At 44.2% G+C, this 20,871-nt stretch overlaps 1 protein-coding gene across 1 annotated transcript in view; it reads left to right on the top strand.

Moving 5' to 3' along the window:
• Nucleotides 1-20,871, top strand: part of LAMA1 (laminin subunit alpha 1) — a 122,918-nt gene that overhangs the window by 79,466 nt on the left and 22,581 nt on the right. Inside the window, exons 31-45 of the mRNA XM_043889529.1 lie at nucleotides 1,523-1,609; nucleotides 1,900-2,093; nucleotides 2,355-2,497; nucleotides 4,173-4,262; nucleotides 6,386-6,497; nucleotides 7,620-7,782; nucleotides 10,887-11,097; nucleotides 11,281-11,397; nucleotides 11,504-11,667; nucleotides 13,555-13,690; nucleotides 14,470-14,563; nucleotides 15,743-15,859; nucleotides 18,106-18,288; nucleotides 18,610-18,764; nucleotides 20,491-20,634. Of these exons, the coding sequence (XP_043745464.1) occupies nucleotides 1,523-1,609; nucleotides 1,900-2,093; nucleotides 2,355-2,497; nucleotides 4,173-4,262; nucleotides 6,386-6,497; nucleotides 7,620-7,782; nucleotides 10,887-11,097; nucleotides 11,281-11,397; nucleotides 11,504-11,667; nucleotides 13,555-13,690; nucleotides 14,470-14,563; nucleotides 15,743-15,859; nucleotides 18,106-18,288; nucleotides 18,610-18,764; nucleotides 20,491-20,634 (2,110 nt within the window). The remainder of the gene's footprint in view (nucleotides 1-1,522; nucleotides 1,610-1,899; nucleotides 2,094-2,354; nucleotides 2,498-4,172; nucleotides 4,263-6,385; nucleotides 6,498-7,619; nucleotides 7,783-10,886; nucleotides 11,098-11,280; nucleotides 11,398-11,503; nucleotides 11,668-13,554; nucleotides 13,691-14,469; nucleotides 14,564-15,742; nucleotides 15,860-18,105; nucleotides 18,289-18,609; nucleotides 18,765-20,490; nucleotides 20,635-20,871) is intronic.

Here is a 20,871-nt window from a genome sequence, read left to right as displayed (position 1 = left end):
AATCATGTTTGACTCTTTGTGACCCCCTGGACTATAGCCTGCCAGGCTCCTCTGTCCATGGAATTCTCCAGGCAAGAATACTGGAGTGGGGTGCCATTTCTCTCTCCAGGGGATCTTTCCAACCCAGGGATTGAACCTGTGTCTCCTGCTTCACAGGTGGATTCTTTACTACTGAGCTACCTGGGAAGCCTGGCATTGCTTGCACTCATAAGAAATTGGAGGTGTGGAGCTGAAATATACCTACAGGGGATTGATTAAATGCCTCAAGTGTCCTGTGGTAGACACCTAGAGTGAAATAGTATACTAACACTGAGAATAGAAGAAGGCATATCTGTGTGTACAGAATTGGAGAAATGCCCAGTCAAATTATGAAACTGAATATATGGTGTGATGCCATTTGGGGAACCATTCAAATCTGTATCTGTGTCCACATCCACAGCTCCATGGCTATACATGCCTGGAATGTCAGGATGGGTATTTCACCTTTCTACTTTGCACAGTTCTATACTGTTTGTGTATTTTACTTCTTCAATCACAGAAGGTCCCCACCATCCCCACAACCTCCCTCACACTGGTAAATTAATAGCTACACAATTAGGGAGTGACTGTGAGATTGTGAACATGCCATGTGTGCTGCGCATCTGAGAGGCCCCCAGAGATGTGCTTTTTCTATTAATACACATTTTGTGTTTCCACTGAAGGCTGTCTCTTTAGTGCTGAAGGAGGAAAAAGGTCAGAAGTGAAGTGGGGCTCATAGCAACCAACTGACTCATGCTGGGAACTTCTCTTACCGGCCAGATACCCTGGCAGTTTTTTAGTGGCTTCCAGGTACCCAGCTGAGCCTCCAGTTGGTGACTTAAAATGTGGAGACTGAAGTGGTTGGAAAAAAGGAACACACCAGTAGCAGAAGTCCCAGAGTGAGGGCTCAGCATCCGAACGGATTGTTCAGTTTTGAGAGGCTCTGTCTTATTGCAACTAAAGCGCCTCACCTGACTCCCTACTTTGGGTCCAGTCACCCTCGAGCCCACCTTCACTCTCTGCTCTTTCCAGACGTCCCCCCTGGCCTTTCGCTGCAGTCGGCTGAATCCCCAGCGCTCTTCCAGCTCACTTCTCCCTGCTCCCACATTTGCTCAGAGTCAGCTGTAGTTCTCCAGCCACCCTTTCCTCTGATCAGTCAGATAGTTCACGCAAGTCTCAAACAAGCCCCTTTCCACTGGAGAAGCTTTCTTGTTTGGTGACTAATTAGTTGTCCTCTGTAAATGGGTCTCCATCCCCTCAACCCTCATGTGGTTGTCACTGGATAGGCATCAGTGAATGTCTTCTGGACCCAGTTGTATTGACTATGTGTTTGTTTTCCTTCTGCCCAACAGAGTTTAAGCCCTAAAAAGCTTGCCCAGGTGTCCGGTTTGTAATCACTTATTTTTTAGAACAGTGTCGTGCACTCTTAATGGTAATGAATAAGTACCCTAAGAAAGATCTGAAGTTGTATGTCTGAAAATTCAAAAAAGTCCTTCTCTTCCAGCTACAGTCCCACTTGCGTCTTGGAAGGGGATCATGATTTCCGCTGCGATGCCTGTTTTCTGGGCTACGAAGGGCAGTATTGTGAGAGGTATGTCGCCTGCTCCTTTTATATGCATCGGACATATTTACAGAAGTAATGGGGAGTTGTTACCGGTTTGACAATGCAAAACCAGACCTCCTGGGCAATAGGGCGGGTAAAGGCACTTTCTTGTGACCATCTTGTCCTTTTAGGGAATAGAGTGCAGAGGGAGGTGAGCAGACCTGTGCCCTCTGCACTTCACGAGGCAGAAGTGATGCCTGTCCTGGGGTGGCTGCTCTGTGTATTCACTCACTCACTGGTGTGGACCCTGCCTTCTGTCCTCCCATCTCCTTCTGCAGGTGCTCACTGGGTTACTATGGGAACCCTCAGATGCTAGGCGGTACCTGCCAGAGGTGTGACTGCAGCCCACACGGCTCTGTCCACGGCGACTGTGACCGCGGGTCCGGGCAGTGCGTCTGCCGGCCGGGGGCCACGGGGCTCCGCTGCGGGGACTGTGAACCGAGGCACATTTTGGTGGAAAGCGACTGTGTCTGTGAGTGTCACCCCTCCAAAGGGCTAAGGAGGGTTTCTCCTCTTGGATGGTTTCCCAGTACCCAGTGGCATCAGCAGACTAAGCTCAGGACCTTAGTTGCTCTGCCCAGGGATTGAACCTGCATCCCCTGCATTGCAAGGTGGATTCTTAACCACTGGAGCCCCAGGGAAGTCCCTAGATGTTGTTATTATAGGACACTATGGTCACCCATGGAACCCGGGCAGACTCTTTGCTGTAACTTGAACATCCTCTTTCTTGTAGCCTGTGATGATGACTGTGTGGGTGTCCTGCTGAATGACTTGACTCATGTTGGGGATGCCATCCTGTCTGTGAACCTCACCAGCACCATCCCTCTCCCATATGGAGTTTTGTCAGACCTGGAAAATAGAACGAAGTCTCTCCGGGTAAGTACTGCAAACACAGAGATGGATAGAAGCGTGTGTCACAGGAAGTTGAAGAGTTGGTTGGGACCCTAGGGGTCATGCTGTCTGTCCTCCACCAGTGCAGGAGTCTCAGTCCCAGTGTCTGGTGCTGGGAGGTCCCCAGCCTTCTCCCTTTGAACCTGACCGAGAACTGCATCATCCACGTGATTACTGGTTTCACCGTGCAACAGCCCTGATTGTTCAAGACTTGATCCACAGATGCCTCCTGTGTATAAATTCTTCCTCTTTGCTCCTCCTGCTACCTTGTGGAATAAGACAAGGTCCACTCGCCCCTGTTTATAACAGGTCTTTGGACAAAAAGCAGCTCTCTTAAAACAAACACAGAAAATGAATTGAGACGGCATTGTCTTTAACGTGCTAAATGAAGAGGAACTGTTTTCCATCAGTGTATTATTCTTAACTGGAGTTGAAGGGCACAAAGGTTCCTCCTCCCTCGAAGACTATATAAAAATCTCTGGGGATAAATCATAGTTTTATGTTTAGTTAAAATCTGTGTTTTGATCTGGGTCCAAAAGACGATGGGAAGGTAAGAAGTTGACTTGCTAGACAGCATTTTTTATTCTAATTAGGGGAAAAAAATGAGTCTAAATTTGGCCCAAAGCCTATGCTTTAGAATTTGAGGTATTTAATTCACCACGTCATGCCATAATGCCAATGTGTGTTTGTGTGTGTGTGTGTGTGCGCGCGCACATGTGTGCAATTCAGCTGCTTCAATGATCCATTCTTGTTAATATTGGTCAGTTCTCCATAGACTTAATAAAGTTTAGGAAACTATACGAGGTGTTTCTACTTTATTTTTCCTGAAATAGAACAAAATGTTTTCAAAGATAAGGGGAAAAGAAAAGAAACAAATGTTGAAATTTCTTTTCCACTCACCATAGACACAATCAATAAATACCACCTTCCATCAGCTTGGTTTCCAACTGTATGACTATTTTTTACCACGTGAGATGAACACTTGATTTCAACTTTAACTCTTAAGTGATTTGCCCCCATTTAAAGCACTTTGTCAGCTCCCTTGTATGACTTTTTATGTTTATATAAAGTACTCCGGAGCTTGAGATTTTGAATCCTCAACTGTTTCTTGTTTCCACTGCTGACCTGCATAGCGACTTGGGCAGGTTAATAACTGTGCTGACCATAGACAATAGTCTTGCCCCTTCACGGGTGGTTATAAGGTCTGAGTAGCATCACACAAGTAAAGAAATTAGAGGAGTGTTGGCATAAATTAAGCACTTAATTGTTAGTAATTATAAAGGCTTTTCTTTGCTTAATACTTTTGTATTTTAGCTTCGTAAGCATTTCTTTTCGGTGTTAGCAATTACAGTTAAAATTTATGTGACTCTGCTGTTAAAATTCAGCCAGATCCACCCAGGAACTGAAGCAGTGTCAATTCTGCACAGCCTACCAGGCTTTATGTTTATATCTAATAGGAAATATAATGCAAAAGTCCGCAGTCTGGAAACATGTTCTGTAATCCAAACTTCAGTGAATGTGATTCATTTTATTTTTTAACGCAGTGTCAGGGAAAAGAGAATTTCTTTCTGTGAACGAAAAAGTTAATGACAGGCGATTCTTAGTTAAGAACCGAAGACTTATTTTGAAATATTATAAGTTGTTTTCTTCGTTCTTTTAGGACTCTGTGTTAAAAGAAAATATGCAAAAAGAACTGGTAAACATTCAACTTGAAGGCGTCTCAGAACAAACGGAGGACCTGCAAAGGGAGGTAAGTTCTTTACTTAAACAGTCCGCTCCACCTGCCCCCCCCCCCCGCCCCCAGCCCTTGTGAGCACTGGCATGGGGACTTCCTGGAAGGTTCTGAACAGATCAGAGCAGCCCCCTCCTCCCAGGAGCTGTGTTCCAGCTACTGTAAAGTCAGATTAAGTAGGTTCTGATGCAGCCAGTCTCTGGCTTTGGTGGGACAAGGCCCCTGACTTACTTTCTGCTGTCCCCTCTGCTGAAGGAGGAGTCGGGCTGTCAGCTCACATCACTGCTTCTTTTCTCCTGTGAACCAGGGTTGGGCAGGATGAAAAGACGGGGGTCTCTTCCTCATCCTGTATTCACTGCACATGGTGAGCCCTGAGTTTCCCCCTCGCCGGCCCCCAACACCAGTATAGGCAGCTCCTCCTGGGGTGTCGGCAACACTCAGACTTCCGCCCCTACTTCTGATGGTCTGAATGGCAGGAGAGTTCGCTTTGATGTCAGCAGGGGGTTATTCATTCTGTTCAGCCCAGACCAGATGAATGGTTTTTAGTGACCAAGAAAAGAACCTGCTTATTTGCAGATGGCGAGGGAGGCCTATTGTCAAATTTATGATTTTCACTTTAAAATTGTGTGCCTATGTGTGTGCGCACACATATAGTACATAGATGTATGTCTTTGAAAGTGAAAGTGTTAGTCACTTTTGACCCCATGGACTGTAGCCCGCTGGGCTTCTCTGTCCACGGGATTCTCCAGGCAAGAATACTGGGGTGGGTTGCCGTTCCCTTCTCCAGGGAATGTTCCCGCCCAGGGATCAAACTCAGGTCTCCTGCTTTGCAGGCAGATTCTTCACCTTCCAAGCCACCAGGGAAGCCCCATCTGTGTATATGTATGTCTTGTTTCTGTCTCTCAATGTTCACACATGTGCACAATCATGCAGTAGCTTGGCTTCTGTTAATTTAGAATTAGTGACCATTTGGGAAAAGTCTAAAGGTTTCTGTGTGGGCTTTTGAAGTACCTGAGCAAGCAAACGTTTGGTAGGAAGTGATAAGCCAATTAAAATAAATTCTTTCTATCCATTAAAGAAGATTCTCTTTGGATTTTGACTAGAAAACACTTTTAGAACCATTCTAAGTTACTTACTTTGGGCTTCCCTTGTGGATCAGCTGGTAAAGAATCCGCCTGCAATGCAGAAGACCTGGGTTCAATCACTGGGTTGGGAAGATCCCCTGGAGAAGTGAAAGGCTACCCACTCCAGTATTCTGTCCTAGAGAATTCCACGGACTGTATAGTCCATGGGATCGCAAAGAGTTGGACACGACTGAGCGACTTTCAGTTCAGTGAGTTACTTTACATTCCTAGAAATTACAGACAGCCTTCCTTTCCACAAATTGTTGTTTAGTCTCACTAAGTCATGTCCAACTCTTTTGTGATCCCATGAACTGTAAGCTCATCAGGCTCCTCTGTCCATGGGATTTCCCAGGCAAGAATACTGGAGTGGGTTGCCATTTCCTCCTCCAGGAGATCTTCCTGGATCAGGGAATGAACTGCATTGGCAGATGGATTCTTTACTGCTGAGCCACCAGGGAAGCCTTTCACAAATTAGAACACCCCTAATAAAAACAACAGCTGAGAGCAACTAACAGGCATCATCGCATGTAATCCTCATGAAGTCCTGTGATCAAGTGTTATAATTACTCCAAGTTATGGATGAGGCTGGGAGGTATCAGGTGTCCAGCCTGGCAGAAGCTGGTCTATTTGCCTAACTCTGTGTCTTCACCACTTGACTAAGTTCTCATGGTCAACACAAATTAGTAAGATTTTATTTTCTAGATTCTGCAAATTTGGGTCCTAACATGAACATGAGGTCTACCACAGTGGCAACACACAGGAGAGTCTGTGGTTTGATAGCCAATTAGGCTGCTTTTTAAAATGCCCCATCTTTTTTCACCAAGAGTGAGCAGTCCATCATTTCATGAACCACCTAGTCCATTTCCAGCCCTGCACTGTTGACCCTGGCTTCCATGATGGCAAACCTTTTCTGCGTTCTGGAATATGTTTTGTTGCTTAAAAGAGATAACATGTGGCATACCGAAGCTTGCATTTTATTCAGAGTGAAACTCACCTGAGGCCTTTATTTTCCGTCAGCTTGACAGAGTGTTGACACGTAGTGAGCAGGTGACCAGGGCCACGGAAAGAATCCTGGACAAGAGTGTGGACCTCATTAAGTTGACCGAGAAGCTGCAGACAGACATCGAAGGTAGTGTCCTCAGAACTTTGCTTGATGAGTCTGGCTTATTTGGTAGGAAAAGCCTACTCTCTTCATTCAGCACTTGAATAGCCGTGACTTGCACTGGACTCTTGGGGCCTTCCCATGTCCACACACAATATGCTAAGTCACTTCAGTCGTGTCTGACTCTTTGCGACCCCATGGACTGTAGCCCATCAGGCTCCTCTGTCCATGGGATTCCCCAGGCAAGAATACTGGAGTGGGTTGCCATTCCCTTCTCCAGGGGATCTTCCCAACCCAGGGATCGAAACCCAGGTCTCCTGCCTTGGCAGGCGGATTCTTTACTACTGAGCCAATACAATCAGACTTTCTAAGGCAGAAAGTAAGGACATTATTAGGACAAAAGACATTTTTTTAAAAGGAGTAGTATCAAGTATTGGTGGTTGTTCAAAGAGTAAACGTTACTGAGAGCTTCTCCATGCAGATGTTCCTGGCAGGGGCGGGGAATGCTGCAGTGATCATGGTGCCTCAGCCCCTGCCTGGACAGGGTTCATGGGTACCGGGGAAGCTGACAGGAAATAAACCAGGGATCTCAGGTTCCTGAGTGTTTTTTTTAAACACTTTTTTTTTTTTTTTAATTTACTTTTGGCTGTGCTGGGTCTTTACTGCTGCGTGGTTTTTTCTCTCGTTGTGGCGAGGGGGGCTACTCTCCAGCTGTGGTGCGAGGGCTTCTCATTCTGGTGGCATCTCTTATTGCGGAGCACGGGCTCTGGGGCGCACGGGCTTCAGTACTCATGATGTGGCCTCAGCAGTTGCAGCTCCTGGGCTGTAGAGCGCAGGCTTGGTAGTTGTGCTGCAAGGGCTTAGTTGCTCCTTGGCTTGTGGGATCTTCCCAGACCAGGGATCGATCCCGAGTCTCCTGTATTGGCAGGCAGATTCTTTACCACTGAGCCACTAGGGAAGCCCCTCCTAAGTGTGTTGACCGGGCATGTCCAGAGCGCACTGGATACACGGACTAACCTGGCCTGGTTAGAGGGTCAGCCCAGTGTAGGTGGGCAGAGCAGCCTCACGGGAGAAGGTTCTAAGTGCTCCCATCCTAGGACTGTCTACTTTTGAGAGACTTATTCAGTGACTGATGAACTTTCTCCATAGAAATGATTGAAAAGGCTACGAGTCTAAATCGGACGCTGGATGACGATGTCCAGGTCCCCAGCTCGATTCTTCAGGACATGCAGGAGAACATCACGGCTTTGCTGAAAGTCCTGCGGAAAAGGCGGTTCCTGCCGCTGCACCGAAACGCCACCCGAGAACTCAAGTAAGTTCCTGAACAGCGCTCATGACACGACCAGTTAGAGGGAAGAATGTGATATCGGAGAGGGAGGGAGGCAGGTGGGAGGAGGGGAAGGAAATTAAGTTCTCAGAGGGGCAGGCTGTTACTGGAGAAGAGAGGGGTGCCGCTCCCCCCACCAACAGCACAGTGTGATCAATGGCAGTGCTTCTGCCTGTGCTGTTATGTCGTAGGTTTGGTTTTCCTCTGTGACCCTGAAACACCTTTTCTACTTAGTGTGAACATACAAACCTTCTGATACTGTCTTTATTGAAGATTTAAGTATAATACAGGAAACTCTCACGGGAAGCAAACACAGGTGGTGGCCACTGCCAAAGCTGTGAGCTCTATGACAGACTGGCAGAACATCATGCCAGAATAATTTTGCTCAGTTATGCACACTGTCATCGGAACCTGCAATTTGAAAAACAGATCACAAAGAACTGTTAGACGTGGTCACGAGAAACTTTCAGTTTGCCTTCAGGCTTTTTTTTCCTTAGTATTTTCACACAAATTATTACTTGATGCAATAGCAAAGCTGTCTTTCTGCCAGGTTTTGATAAATGTCTGATTAAGTACTGGTTTCAGTGGTCACACTACACTCCATCAAAACTCCAGTCTCTGTAATTTAAGCTATTTTAATACATTATGCTATTTTAAATAACATTTTAAAGAATAACTTAAATCAAAATCTTTTTCTGAATTTTACATTATTATCTTATCAAGGTGAATATTAAGAAGTGAAGTCATTTAACCAGAGTTTTCATTTTGAGGATTCCCAACTTGCATTGCCACATTATTTTCTACATGGTTTTTAATTACTTTGAAAGTTATCGTTTATTCAATGGGAATTTTTATGACTTAAGCCCGGGAGGCAGTATCTAGAGTAACCACGAGAGAACTGCTCCAAGGAGGTAAGGGGTGAGCCAGGTTATATAGAAGTTTTGCAGTGATGGACAGCCAGCCTGAACATCAGAAGATTATTGTTAATTAAAGAAAACAGATATCCCAAGTTTTGGAATTTAAAACAACATCCACTTCTACCAGCAGGACCCTGGAGAACTGAGTTTATATATATTTTCATCATTGAGTGGGATTTTTGACGTTGTTGATTTGCTGGGTGAAAAACAAAAGGTGGAACTTACTGTCACATAGGCTTTGGAGAAAAGGACTAGTAATTTAATTATGGGATGTTTGTTAGGGCCCAGGAAGGGCCCTGAGAGGACTCTGGGCTGGACGAGGGCAGCTCAGAGTTGGGCGAGGACTCAGGAGATGGGGAGGGGACCGCTGTCTACGGGGCACTCCTCTGTGCCCGGTGAGTGGGGAGCCGTAGATTTCCCACCTCGCTTCTGCCTGTGCTCACCCTCACCTCCTTGTGAGGTGGGAAGGATGCAACTGAAGTAACTGAGGCCCAGAGAATGTTTGTAACTCCATCAATGTTGAACCTCCAGGACAATATGAAACCCGATGTGTTCTGCATGCTAAGTCACTTCAGTTGCGCCGGACTCTTTGCAACCCTATGGACTGTCGCCTCCCCAGGCTCCTCTGTCCCTGGGATTTTCCAGGCAGGAATACTGGTGGGGGTTGCCAGTTCCTTCTCCAGGTATTCTTCTCAACCCAGGGATCAAACCTGTGTCTTCTGTATCTCCTGCATTGGCAGGCAGGTTCTTTACCACTGAGCCACCAGGGAAGCCCATCTTTCCCTTTATGGCACCCTGCAAATGATCCTTTGTAGCTGTGTTGCCCGAATGTTTTCCAGTTTCTTAAGGAGAGGCCAGATCTTTACCACAAGTCTTCAGGCTGAGTACTTAATCTTGAATCTCCACAGTGAGCCTGAAGAAGACAGCTGAATACGTGGCACCGTGCAGCCTTTTCTCATGGAACTTGCTTACCTGCTCACGGCACTAGTGTGGTGGAGAAATGCCACTCGAGAAACCGTGTTTTACTGTATTAATTGAATTGTACAGGAAGAAGCTAATAAGGAGTGCTGAGGGGTTTTGTGATTTTTCTTTGTAGTCTTTCAAGTCATTGTCAACTATATCATGTCATTTGATCGTGGTTTAGATGATAAAGTCATTTCATAGATGACAATTTGATCTCTATTTTAAATTTCTTAGAGCAATACCTTCTTTAACAATATGAACTGAAGGATTCATGTCTAGATATTAGAAATATATTGGACTTTTTTGTGTGTCTCCATGTACTATTTTTAGTTCTCTTTATTACTATCATAATACAGCATCTTATTATCTTTTTTTGTAATTCTTAAAATCACAAGAATGTTCAAATAATTCCTGTTGGTGCCCTAATAATGTCAGAGTTCAAATATATACCTTTGGAAAAATTTTTGTGGTGTTTCAGCCCAGCAATCTGATAATCTATGAAAACTAAGGGGGATTTACAAGGCAGTCTCCACAAAAATATTCAAAGTTCTTCTAATAAATTGAGGGAAGAGGTTAATAGGATATATTCAACCACTGCAAAGTTTGGTAGTGTGAAAATTATATTATTCTATATAGCTTTAAGTTCAAATTTGATTTAAATAGCAATTTGATAACGCATTTGTAAAAGAATAGGGGGAAATGTCTTTTGATTTCTTGAAGCTTGCTTTTACCAAAGTGGTACAAATTGTATCTTCCTGGAAATTTGAATTTGAAAGTTTCTATAAAATTTGTTTCTTTACTAGCTGCAAGAAAAATCTTTGTATTGTATGGATACATTGGTGACTTTGGAACAAATCACTGAAACATCTCTTTTTTTCAATTTCTGACCGTATTGTAACGAAGATTTCAATTGCCATCATTCGCAGGCTGTGGCCCCAGTTTTCTGAATTCAAATCCTCTGAGATGGTTTCTTTAATTCCACTAAATATGTTAGGAAGTTTGTTAAATCAAGAAAGATCGTTAAGGATTAAGTGTAAACCTGCCATATGTATAGCGGCCTTAGAAAATTTTTTTCCCTTTTTAAGGGATTGCCATGTACCACTTAGGACTTCGAGATGAAACTGAGAAGGGATATGTAAAAGTTCCTTTCACTATACATCAATGCCGTGAGCTTTGTTGTTCATTTCTCACCATCTTTTATGTTCCCAGGGCTGCCGAAGATTTATTGTCACAAATTCAGGAAAATTACCGGAAGCCACAGGAAGAGTTGGCGGTGTTAAAAGAAGCAGTAAGCAGCCTCCTTTCGACACACAACAGTGATGTGAGGGCTGCAGAAGAGCTCCTGAGAGAAGCAGAGACCAAGACCCAGGAGAGCGGTCAGCTGCTGCTCCTCATCGGGGCCAACCTGCGAGAGTTCAACGTGAGTCCTGCCAGCTCTCGCCCCCTTAGAGCTGGTCCCAAATGCTCCCATGTAAATGATGTCATCCTTTACTCCTTAAAAAATGAGCCCCGAGGGCTGACTGCAGCACACAGTGTCAGGCACCCGAGGTTCAGAGGCCAGCTTGCTTTTATGAAGCATCCTTAGAGGTGATGTTTGCTGCAGGAGAAGAAGCTGCGTGTTCAGGAAGAACAGAGCTTGACATCAGCGCTGATCGCCGAAGGAAGAGGACTGCTGGATGCGGCCGCTGCTCCTGCAAACGCATTGGGAGAGGCTCTCGTGGTGAGTCCCAACTCAGCACAGCCCGGGGTTTCCGGGGAAGCCTCCCAGGCCCCAGACATGCTGTTAAACAGACGCACATGTGGTCACAGTGTTAATCTCTGTGTAGCAACTAGAGCAACACCGGGACGAGCTGCTACTGTGGACCGCCCAAATCAGGCGCCACGTGGATGACCTGGTCATGCAGATGTCTGAACGGAGAGCGCTGGAGCTTGTGTACAGGGCGGAGGATCACGCCGCCGAGCTGCAGAGACTGGCAAGTGCTCTGGACAGGTGAGGCACCCCTGGCAGATACCCCACAGGTTGCGATCTGCAGATCAGAGAGAATAATAAGCCTGGCTGTTTCATTCATGGTGTCGAGTCACATTCTTTATTGTATGTAAAAACAAAGGCTTCTCTTTTATTTCCACGACAAGGAGGGTTTCCTTCCAAGTCTGGTAGTGTATTTGACCATCAGCAGGAATGTACGATGGAAAAATGTGAACTGAAGCAGATAGGAATGAAAACAAATATTATGCTGTGATATCAAAGCCTTCAGTATCTACCTGGTACTCAGGACTTTTTGAGTTTGCACATGGACAGAACCAGATGCTGATTTCCTTATGCCTCTTGCCTTCTTGGGACTTGTGATCCAGCCGGCTTTCTGCATGGACGCAGGTTGTGGTTGCCCACCCTGGACTGTTAGAAGTGTTGAGGATCTATTTGCCACCTCCTGAAAGATACCATCTCCATTATTTTCTACTGCCTAAAAGGTTACCATTATACTCATTACTTTAACATATATTTTTGGATATTTGTCAAATATATCCTCAGTTTGTTAGATGTGCCTTTAAATGAGAAGTGCGACTTTAGGCCAATGGTTCCTGAATTGTTGCAGGAGGAGGCTGGGGAACTTCAGAGTATTGATTACTCTGTCCTCTGACCCCTCCCCTGTCCACCAGACTGTGGGATATGGCCTGTACTTTAAATTTTTTCTTAAGTCCCCAGGTGATCTGATGGCAGCAAATGAGGGAATTGGGGTTTAAGGCCTTACACAATATTGTGAGTTAGTAAATTTATTTCTTTAGAATCCGCTATAAATTATGAGTGGAAAAAGTCTGGACACACTGGGAATACTTGTGTTTCTGTGTGTTGGGTGTGTTTTGTGGAAGGAGAAAAATAAGTATTTTTCTAATTTGAGGAGTGCTGCCATAAAAGATGAGCTCACACAACGAAATCAATTAAAAACAACTATTGCGTGAGTCATGTGCTACATTGAGCTCTACTGCCTCTGTCTGCTGTCGGAATCAGTAACAGAAAATGGAGTTACGTACTCAGTTAGTTTTTCTCCTTTTCTCATCTTTCCTAATTTTCCAAAAAGGAAAAGGATGTTCTGACTACATCTGTAGCTACAACAAAATCTTTATTACTTAGTATGAGTTGTAAAAGCAGTTTGGTGTGATGCACAGAATTAAATAACTTTGTCTTTTATTTGTAAATCACTGAATTTTTGCCAGTCAAGTAGTAGCAAATAATAACTGCTGGTTTCTGCTTTGGAAATCACCCAACTCAATAACCTTGGGGAGAAAATGCCTACTCAGCAGGCAAAGAGGTGTCTATTGTCAGGTTTCATTTTGAAGCGAGAGTGAGCTGGATGAACCCGCACCATTATCAACTGGCAAGTTCCTGAGTGATCAGTCTCCTTACAAGAGTGAAGTTCAGATGACTGAAGTATTATCTCATCCTCCTCCCAAACCCCTGGTGAACTTCATCAAATTGGTGTATACTGTTTGAGGAATAAGCTTCAGCATCCTCACATATGCTTAGCTAAGAAAGCCTTTTTAAAATGAACATGTGTGTAGCAGGAGAGATTACAGCCAGTGCAAACAGGCAGGGGATTTGAACAGAGATGAAAGACTGGATGGTCTAAAAGATGAGACACAGTGACCATCTCTTCTTTGGGTGTTAATTAAGCAGCAGTTCTTAGTGTTACGGAGACAAGATGACCACAGCTTCTTAAGACGGCGTTTGGAATTAGAGGGGAGTCCAGATGCTGACACAGACTCGTGAATTTCTCGTTGATGATGTTTCTCTAAGGAGAAGAAGGTGGGAGGCTTTTAGGAACAGTAGGCAGATTCAGTTCTGTTGATTATAACGTCTCTAAATGTGCTGATTGCACAGTGGCCTTGGGAATGTCAGACATGTGTCCCTGAATGCCACCAGCGCAGCCCATGTCCACTCCAACATCCAGAGCCTGATTGAGGAATCAGAGAGGCTGGCGACAGATGCTCTCGGAACTGTGAAAGAGGCGAGCGCGGTAAGAAAGGCCCCCCAGGTTTCCCTGTGCCTGCTTTTTCTCAGCGCTGTGGTCAAGTGAACCTTCCGTGAGGTGCTCAAGCAGAGAGGCAGTGGCTTAAATTTACACTTGTCAAGATTCTTTTCTGGTGGAATTCTGTCATCACGTGCCTTTGCTTTCCCTGCATGCTTAGTCACTCAGTCGTATCCGACTCTTTGCGACCTTGTGGGCTGTAGCCCACCAGGCTCCTCGGTCCATGAGATTTCTCAGTCAAGAATACTGGAGTGGGCTGCCATTCCTTTCTCCGTAATATATTCTAATGCATTAAAAATACTGTCTTTTCCTGTGGGAGTAAATAGTGGGCCTTAAACAAGCTCATATTACACTACTTCCGTGCCCAATCCTGGATTCAGGGATTGAACCCACATCTCCTGCATCTCCTGCATCAGCAGGCAGATTCTTCACCTGCTGAGCCATCTAAGTCATAAATAATTCTTAGAACAAAAATGATAATGTTAATTGATATCTACCTTAGACATCTCTTCTTACCCGTGGTGAACATCTTCATTTAAGGGCTGGTTTTTGTGTTTATAGATTTAAAAATGACTGTGTTCTTTCTCTTCACAAATTAGCATATATGTTAATAGGACTACTTCAGTTGTCCCTGCCAATTGTCTGCTTGACTTCCTTCTTGGGAAGGACACTGGGGGATATTCTGACAGGACAGAGTTGCTCTCTCCACCTCCAGCAAGAGCCCACCCCGCCTTCCAGGTTCACGCTGAAATTGTTCTGTTTCACAGGCTTCCGAATCTCTTGTTTCTAATGGGAGAGCGGCCCTCCGGCGCAGTTCGGAGTTTCTCAGAGAAGGCAACCGCCTGAGCAGAAAGCATCGAGGTCAGTTCCCAGCTCGGGCTGTGTTGATGCCAGAGTGATTGTGGACACACCTCTGAACATACTGCCAGAAATTCTTCTTTCCTGGAGCAAGTTGAATCTTAACATTTCTTTGTCACAATAATATTCCAATTTCCTATCCTAGACACATCATATAATTTTGATTGTGCAGTCCCCTCCAATCTTCCATAGACTCGACAAGCCTCCCCTGAGAACGAAACCCTCTGCTCACTGCTGTAGCTCCTGAGCTCAGGCTGGTCCTCACAGCATTTGTCGGGATACCTGTGACCTCACGTGCTTCCTTGTCCATCTCAGGGTTTTACCATTTCTTGAAGAGTCGTATTATGTGTGACTCTTGTCTTCTGCACAGGGCTAATGCAGTGTTAGAGCCATGGTAGGTTCTCATAAAGTTATTGGATTAAATCAATGTTGATTTATCTATTAAAAATACCTATGCAAAAAAAAATACCAATGTGGTTTCATTTTTCCTAACCACTTTCAGTAAGTAATTTTTGGCACATGTAAGAGTTAGTCAGTAAGCATAATGCAGAATGGCAGATGACTCTGTTCTGTAAGAGAAACAAACAAGCTTTATAACATATAGTTATATGTATATAGATAGATCTATATATAGTTATATAGATATATAGTTATAGATATATAGATAGATAGGTATCTATCACCTTAATATACTCTGCAGCTGCTCACTCAGTCGTGTCCGACTCTTTGCAACCCTATGGATTGTAGCCCGTCAGGCTCCTCTGTCCCTTGGATTCTCCAGGCAAGAATACTGGAGTGGATTGCCATGCCCTCCTCCAGGGGATCTTTCTGACCCAGGGACTGAACCCATATCTTTTTATGTCCTCTGCACTAGCAGGTGGTTTCCTTACCACTACCGCCGCCTGGGAAGCCCTTTTCACTCTAGAGCTCTAATTGAATCAAACATGAATTTAAGAAATATTAGTGAGAAGGAAAACAAAGTAAAAAATTATCAAGTAAACACCCAAGCATACAATTTGAGTGTGGGTTGAGTGGTGCTAAGTCTTGTTAGACAAACTTTCAATATTTGGGCTCTCTGTAGAAAGCTGCTGATTTTATAGATGGGTCAGGAATGATGAAACTGTCACCCAGGCAACTTTTTAGGGTCAGCTTAAAAGGGAACACTTTTTCCCCTTTGAATAGGTATCACATTGGAACTGAGTAAATTGAAAGATTCTGCAAAGAGATTTCAAGAGAATGCTGATAAAATTACCAGGCATACCAACGAATCACTCTTGATACTTAGAGCAATTCCTGAAGGTAAGTGGAAAGGGGGGATTCTTGATTTAAATTAATATCTTCTCATTGCAAAACACTTGCATGTGAGCAGAAGACCTGCCGCAAATCCGATGGAGACCCCTCACCCAAAACAAAACCAAGACTGACAGAATTTTCACTTGCAGAGGGATATGGTTTGGAAGGAAGAGTACTGTATTTTTTATAGCTTCAGAACACCTACATTGAAGTAGTAGAATTATACTCTGAAAAAATAAAGCTTTAGATTCTTTATGCAATCATATTAATTGCTAACTTCTAAAATGAGCCTGAGATGAAAGAAGATACGTTTAAAGAAGCTAGCAAGTAAAGAAGCTGAAATATTCCTGCTTTAGGGCAAAATGCTAAATTCATTATAAATGTGATAATTTAGAGAATTTTTGTTTGGAAATTAAGGAAATCTTCCTTTGTGAGACCATAAGCATTCTAAAATAGATTAATACTGATGGCTTGAAAATGCAGTGTTCCTTAAAATTTTAAATAGGGTAATTTTTTAACACAGGCAAGTTGCACTGTGGTGCATTATTTATCTTACATTCCTTCAGCCTTTTCTTTTTTCTTAAGTCTTGCAAGATACCGAAAACATCTCCCAAGTTCTTCTGTCTGCTGGTTCATCTTATTGTTGTTCTGTCCCCCAGCCATGTCCGACTCTTTGCAACCCCATGGACCGTAGCACACCAGACCGCCCTGTCCCTCAACATATCTCAGAGTTTGCCCAAGTTTCAGATTCATTGTATCGGTCACTTTATAAGCATGAAAATTACCCTGGGAAGCTGGACTTTGGGACAGTTTGGGCTGACTCACTATGTTAGAAGAGTGGAGCATTTCCTGATCTGAAATTTTCTTTTTCTTTTATTTATCTGTTTTTAAAGATACATGGTGTATGTTGATCAAACATTCAAAAACAACTTTTTATTTGGAACCAATTTCACATTTGCAGAAAAGTTACAAGAAGAATTAAAAGAATACCTGTATACCCTGCGTCCAGCTTCTTCTAGTGTTAATCTTTGTCCTTTTTGTGTTAAACCCTTTTATAAAGTGCCTTAAAAAAAAACAACTGTCACCCAGATTTTCTAGAATAATTGAACTCCAGTTTATCTTTAGTGACCACTTAGTTTTTACTCTGCTGTTATTTTCAGCAGCCAGTTGTGGGCAAATACACTTCCTCTGGCCTAGGATACTTCTATGGCACCTTCACGTTTAAATTCCTAAACCTTCTTATCCTGACATGGAATGATTTGGAGAAGCTGTTAGTGACTATAAGAAAGGAATGATCTGAAAGGGAGCAAATAAGTTTAGATTGTTAACATATAAGATGCTGAGCAAATGGCAACTAGCAGTTGCTTTTGTAATCTCATTGTGTATTGAAATCATACTTCAGTATAGAGTGTTGTCACCAAAAACATTTCAGTTCAGTTCAGTCATGTCCAACTCTGCAACCCCATGGACTGCAGCATGCCAGGCTTCCCTGTCCATCGCCAACTCCTGGAGCTTGCTCACACTCATGTCCATTGAGTTAATGATGCCATCCAACCATCTCATCCTCTGTCGTCCCCTTCTCCTCCTGCCTTCAATCTTTCCCAGCATCAGAGTCTTTTCTAATGAGTCAGTCCTTTGCATCAGGTGGCCAAAGTATTGGAGCTTCAGCTTCAACATCAGTTCTTCCAATGAATATTCAGGATTGATTTCCTTTAGAATTGACTGGTTTGCTCTCCTTGCAGTCCAAGGGACTCTCAAGAGCCTTCTCCACCGCAGTTCAAAAGCATCAATTCTTTGGCGCTCTTGAATGAAAAACATTTCATTCATCCAAAAAAGGAAGTGATAGCATATATGTGTGTGTGTGCTCTGTCACTTCAGTTGTGTCTGACTCTTTGCGACCCCATGGACAGCCCCCGAGGCTCCTCTGTCCATGGGATTCTCCAGGCAAGAGTACTAGAGTGGGTTGCCATTTCCTACTCCAGGGGATCTTCCCAACCCAGGAATCCAACCCACGTCTCCTGTGTCTCCCACATTGCAGGTGGATTCTTTACCACTGAGCCACCAGGGAAACCCCAGCACATGTGACAGGCAGCCTTAATACTGTCATTAAACAGAAGCCCCCTTTTGTGTTCAGGGACCAGAAGGAAAATCTGTAACATGTTTCTGTGTAAAATTACATTCATTGTGGTTTTATGCATGTTATAACCACTTATAACCACCAGCGTATGTACTTGAGTATAAATTTATTTCAGGTGTCAGAGACAGAGGAGCCATAGTCAAAGACCTGGCCATGTCTGCAAACCAGAGCGCCACCAGCACACTCAGGAATGTCATGGGGCTGAGCCAGAAGCTGTTGAACACGTCCACGGACCTGTCCAGGGTTAACGCCACGTTACAAGAAACAGACGAGCTCCTCCGAGACTCCTCGATGACCAGTAGGTCACCGTCTCCTGTCCCGTTAGGAACATTTGCGCCATGCCACGTGAGCTGGCCCAGGGCACATGGGTGTTCGCAGACAGCAATCCTAAATAATAAAAATGTGGCAACATCTGGATTTGCATTTAAAAAGGAAGAGAAGGGCCTCGGGTACTGCCTTGGGCTGGTGCATTTTTTATATATTTACCAAAATGTCAGGGATTTGATGATTTGGGTATTCTAATATATCCAGCGCATTAGTAATGACCAGCTAATTTCTCTTGTTTCCTCCCCGCCCCCCCCCCACCCCCGCCAACTTTCTTGTCACCTTCATATACTAGCTTTGTTAGCTGGAAGAAAAGTCAAAGATGTGGAAACACAAGCCAACCTCTTATTGGATCGGCTGAAGCCTCTGAAGATGTTAGAAGAGAACCTAAGCAGAAACCTGTCAGAAATCAAACTGCTGATCAGCCAGGCCCGGAAACAAGCCGCGTCTGTGAGTGTGGGGCCCACGGGTCTTGGGAGCCGGGCACCACCCTGCCAGCTGAAGTTCCTGGAACCACACATCCCAGGGGTCTCCTATGCAGAGGGCTTTGGTCACACTTTCTACTGACAAGTTCTCAGAAATGCCCGATTTCTCACAGCCTTGTCTCCAAGTGTATTTAAAGCCTTGACTTACATATTTTACTTTGTTGTTGTTCAGTAGCTAAGTCATGTCCAACATTTTGCGACCCCATGGACGGCAGCACGCCAGGCTTCCCTGTCCTTCACTATCTCCCTGAGTCTGCTCAAACTCATGTCCATTGAGTCAGGGATGCCATCCAACCATCTCATCCTCTGTCACCCCCTTGTCTTCCTGCCCTCAGTCTTTCCCAGCATCAGGGTGTTTTTCAATGAGTCAGTTCTTGGCATCAGGTGGCCAAAGGAAGGGAGCTTCAGCTTCAGCGTCAGTCCTTCCAATGAATATTCAGTGTTGATATTTACATTAAGTATATTTAATGAGTCTAATTTTCCTTGATTCCTGCTTTTGTTCTGTGTGTTTCAGAATGTTGTTAGCAAAAAGATTTCTGTGTCCTTATGGAGATTTATAATCATGGCCTAGATTTCTAGATCCCCACTGATTCGCTGGATGGTACAAACACATTGATCTAAGTATTAGCATTGCTGGAAGTCTCACTGGTTGCATACGGTGTTCTTTCCATCATTTTCCCAACTCGGTGTTGTTATAATCCAAGTATTCTCCAGAATGCTTGTGCAGTATGGGCCGCATCTCTAGAATTCTGACAAAACAGCTAGCATCACATGAATGTTGCTCAAATCCAGGTCACTACCTGCATAAAACACACAGCTTGAGAGAATGTTTCCTGGCCATCCTTGGCCATGTGCTAAAGGAGAGGTATTTCAGGGAAATAAGATTGAGAGAACATCATTTGTCGTGCTCCTGGGGACCTATAGACAATAAGGTTGACCTCTGGTCTCATGTTTACCTTCCTGAAGCTTCTAGCCAAGGAAAAGCAGCTCTGGATTCTTTGATCCCTGAGTGATTCCACTTTGGGAAAAGAGCTGGAGGTTTATAAGGGCTCTGGTTTCCATCTGCCTTAGTTCCAGTTGCCAAATAAAAAACCTGACGGATGGTTCCAAGTGCTCTGGTTAATATAAACTTATCATCTTGTGGGTTAATATAAAGATTATGTGCAAGTAATTATTTACCAGGGCGATATATGAGTGAAATAACTGGTCTATAAATATTTGCTGAGTGACAGATCAACCCTCCATTTACTACATATTATGCATGCTCAGTTGCATCCAGCTTTCTTGCAACCTTGCAGACTGTAGCCTGCCAGGCTCCTCTATCCACGGGATTTCCCAGGTAAATGATCGTCAAATAGCCTTTCTTTGTCAGGTGTAAGATTCCAAAGTGATTTAGAAAAACTCCTTATCTTTAAGGAATCAAGCTCACAAAATAGCATTCCTTATGTAACATTCTTTTTTAAAATCCCATGACTTGCTTTTCCATAGTAAAATATTTTGCCGAATGGAGTAAATTTCAGCCCCATCCGATTTTCATCTTTTGAGACACACAGCACTATTATCCGGAGAGGAATCCTGCCTAGCAGCGAAGCGTTGAAACAGCACAGCATTTCTGAACCCCAGGCATGCTGCCAACGTGTGTCCTCGATGACTCTAAGGCACTTGGGGACACGTCTCTTCTCCTTCTCCAGATCAAAGTTGCTGTGTCTGCAGACCGAGACTGCATCCGGGCCTACCAGCCCCAGATTTCTTCTACCAACTACAACAGCCTAACGCTCAACGTGAAGACAAGTGAACCCGACAACCTTCTCTTCTACCTGGGCAGCAGTACTAGCGTGAGTATGACCCTCGGAAGCCACGCTGAGTCTCTTAAGCCAGAGGATATCTTCTTAACTGGTACATTTTTGGTTAAAAAAAAAAAAAAGGCCTTCATGAAATCACTAGTGCTTCTAAGGTAACTAATCTTTTGCTAAGCTGGTAATATTAGATTGAAAACAAATTGTGAAACTGTATCTCTGTAAAGAGGGGAGTGGCATTTATGAGTGGTTCCTCCCTCTGCCCCTTTAACTGTG

Source organism: Cervus elaphus, chromosome 27, assembly GCF_910594005.1.
Source record: "Cervus elaphus chromosome 27, mCerEla1.1, whole genome shotgun sequence".
NCBI classification, from domain to species: Eukaryota; Metazoa; Chordata; class Mammalia; order Artiodactyla; family Cervidae; genus Cervus; species Cervus elaphus.
Note: the sequence above shows the minus strand (reverse complement) of the source record. Positions and strands in the feature narration are given on the sequence as shown.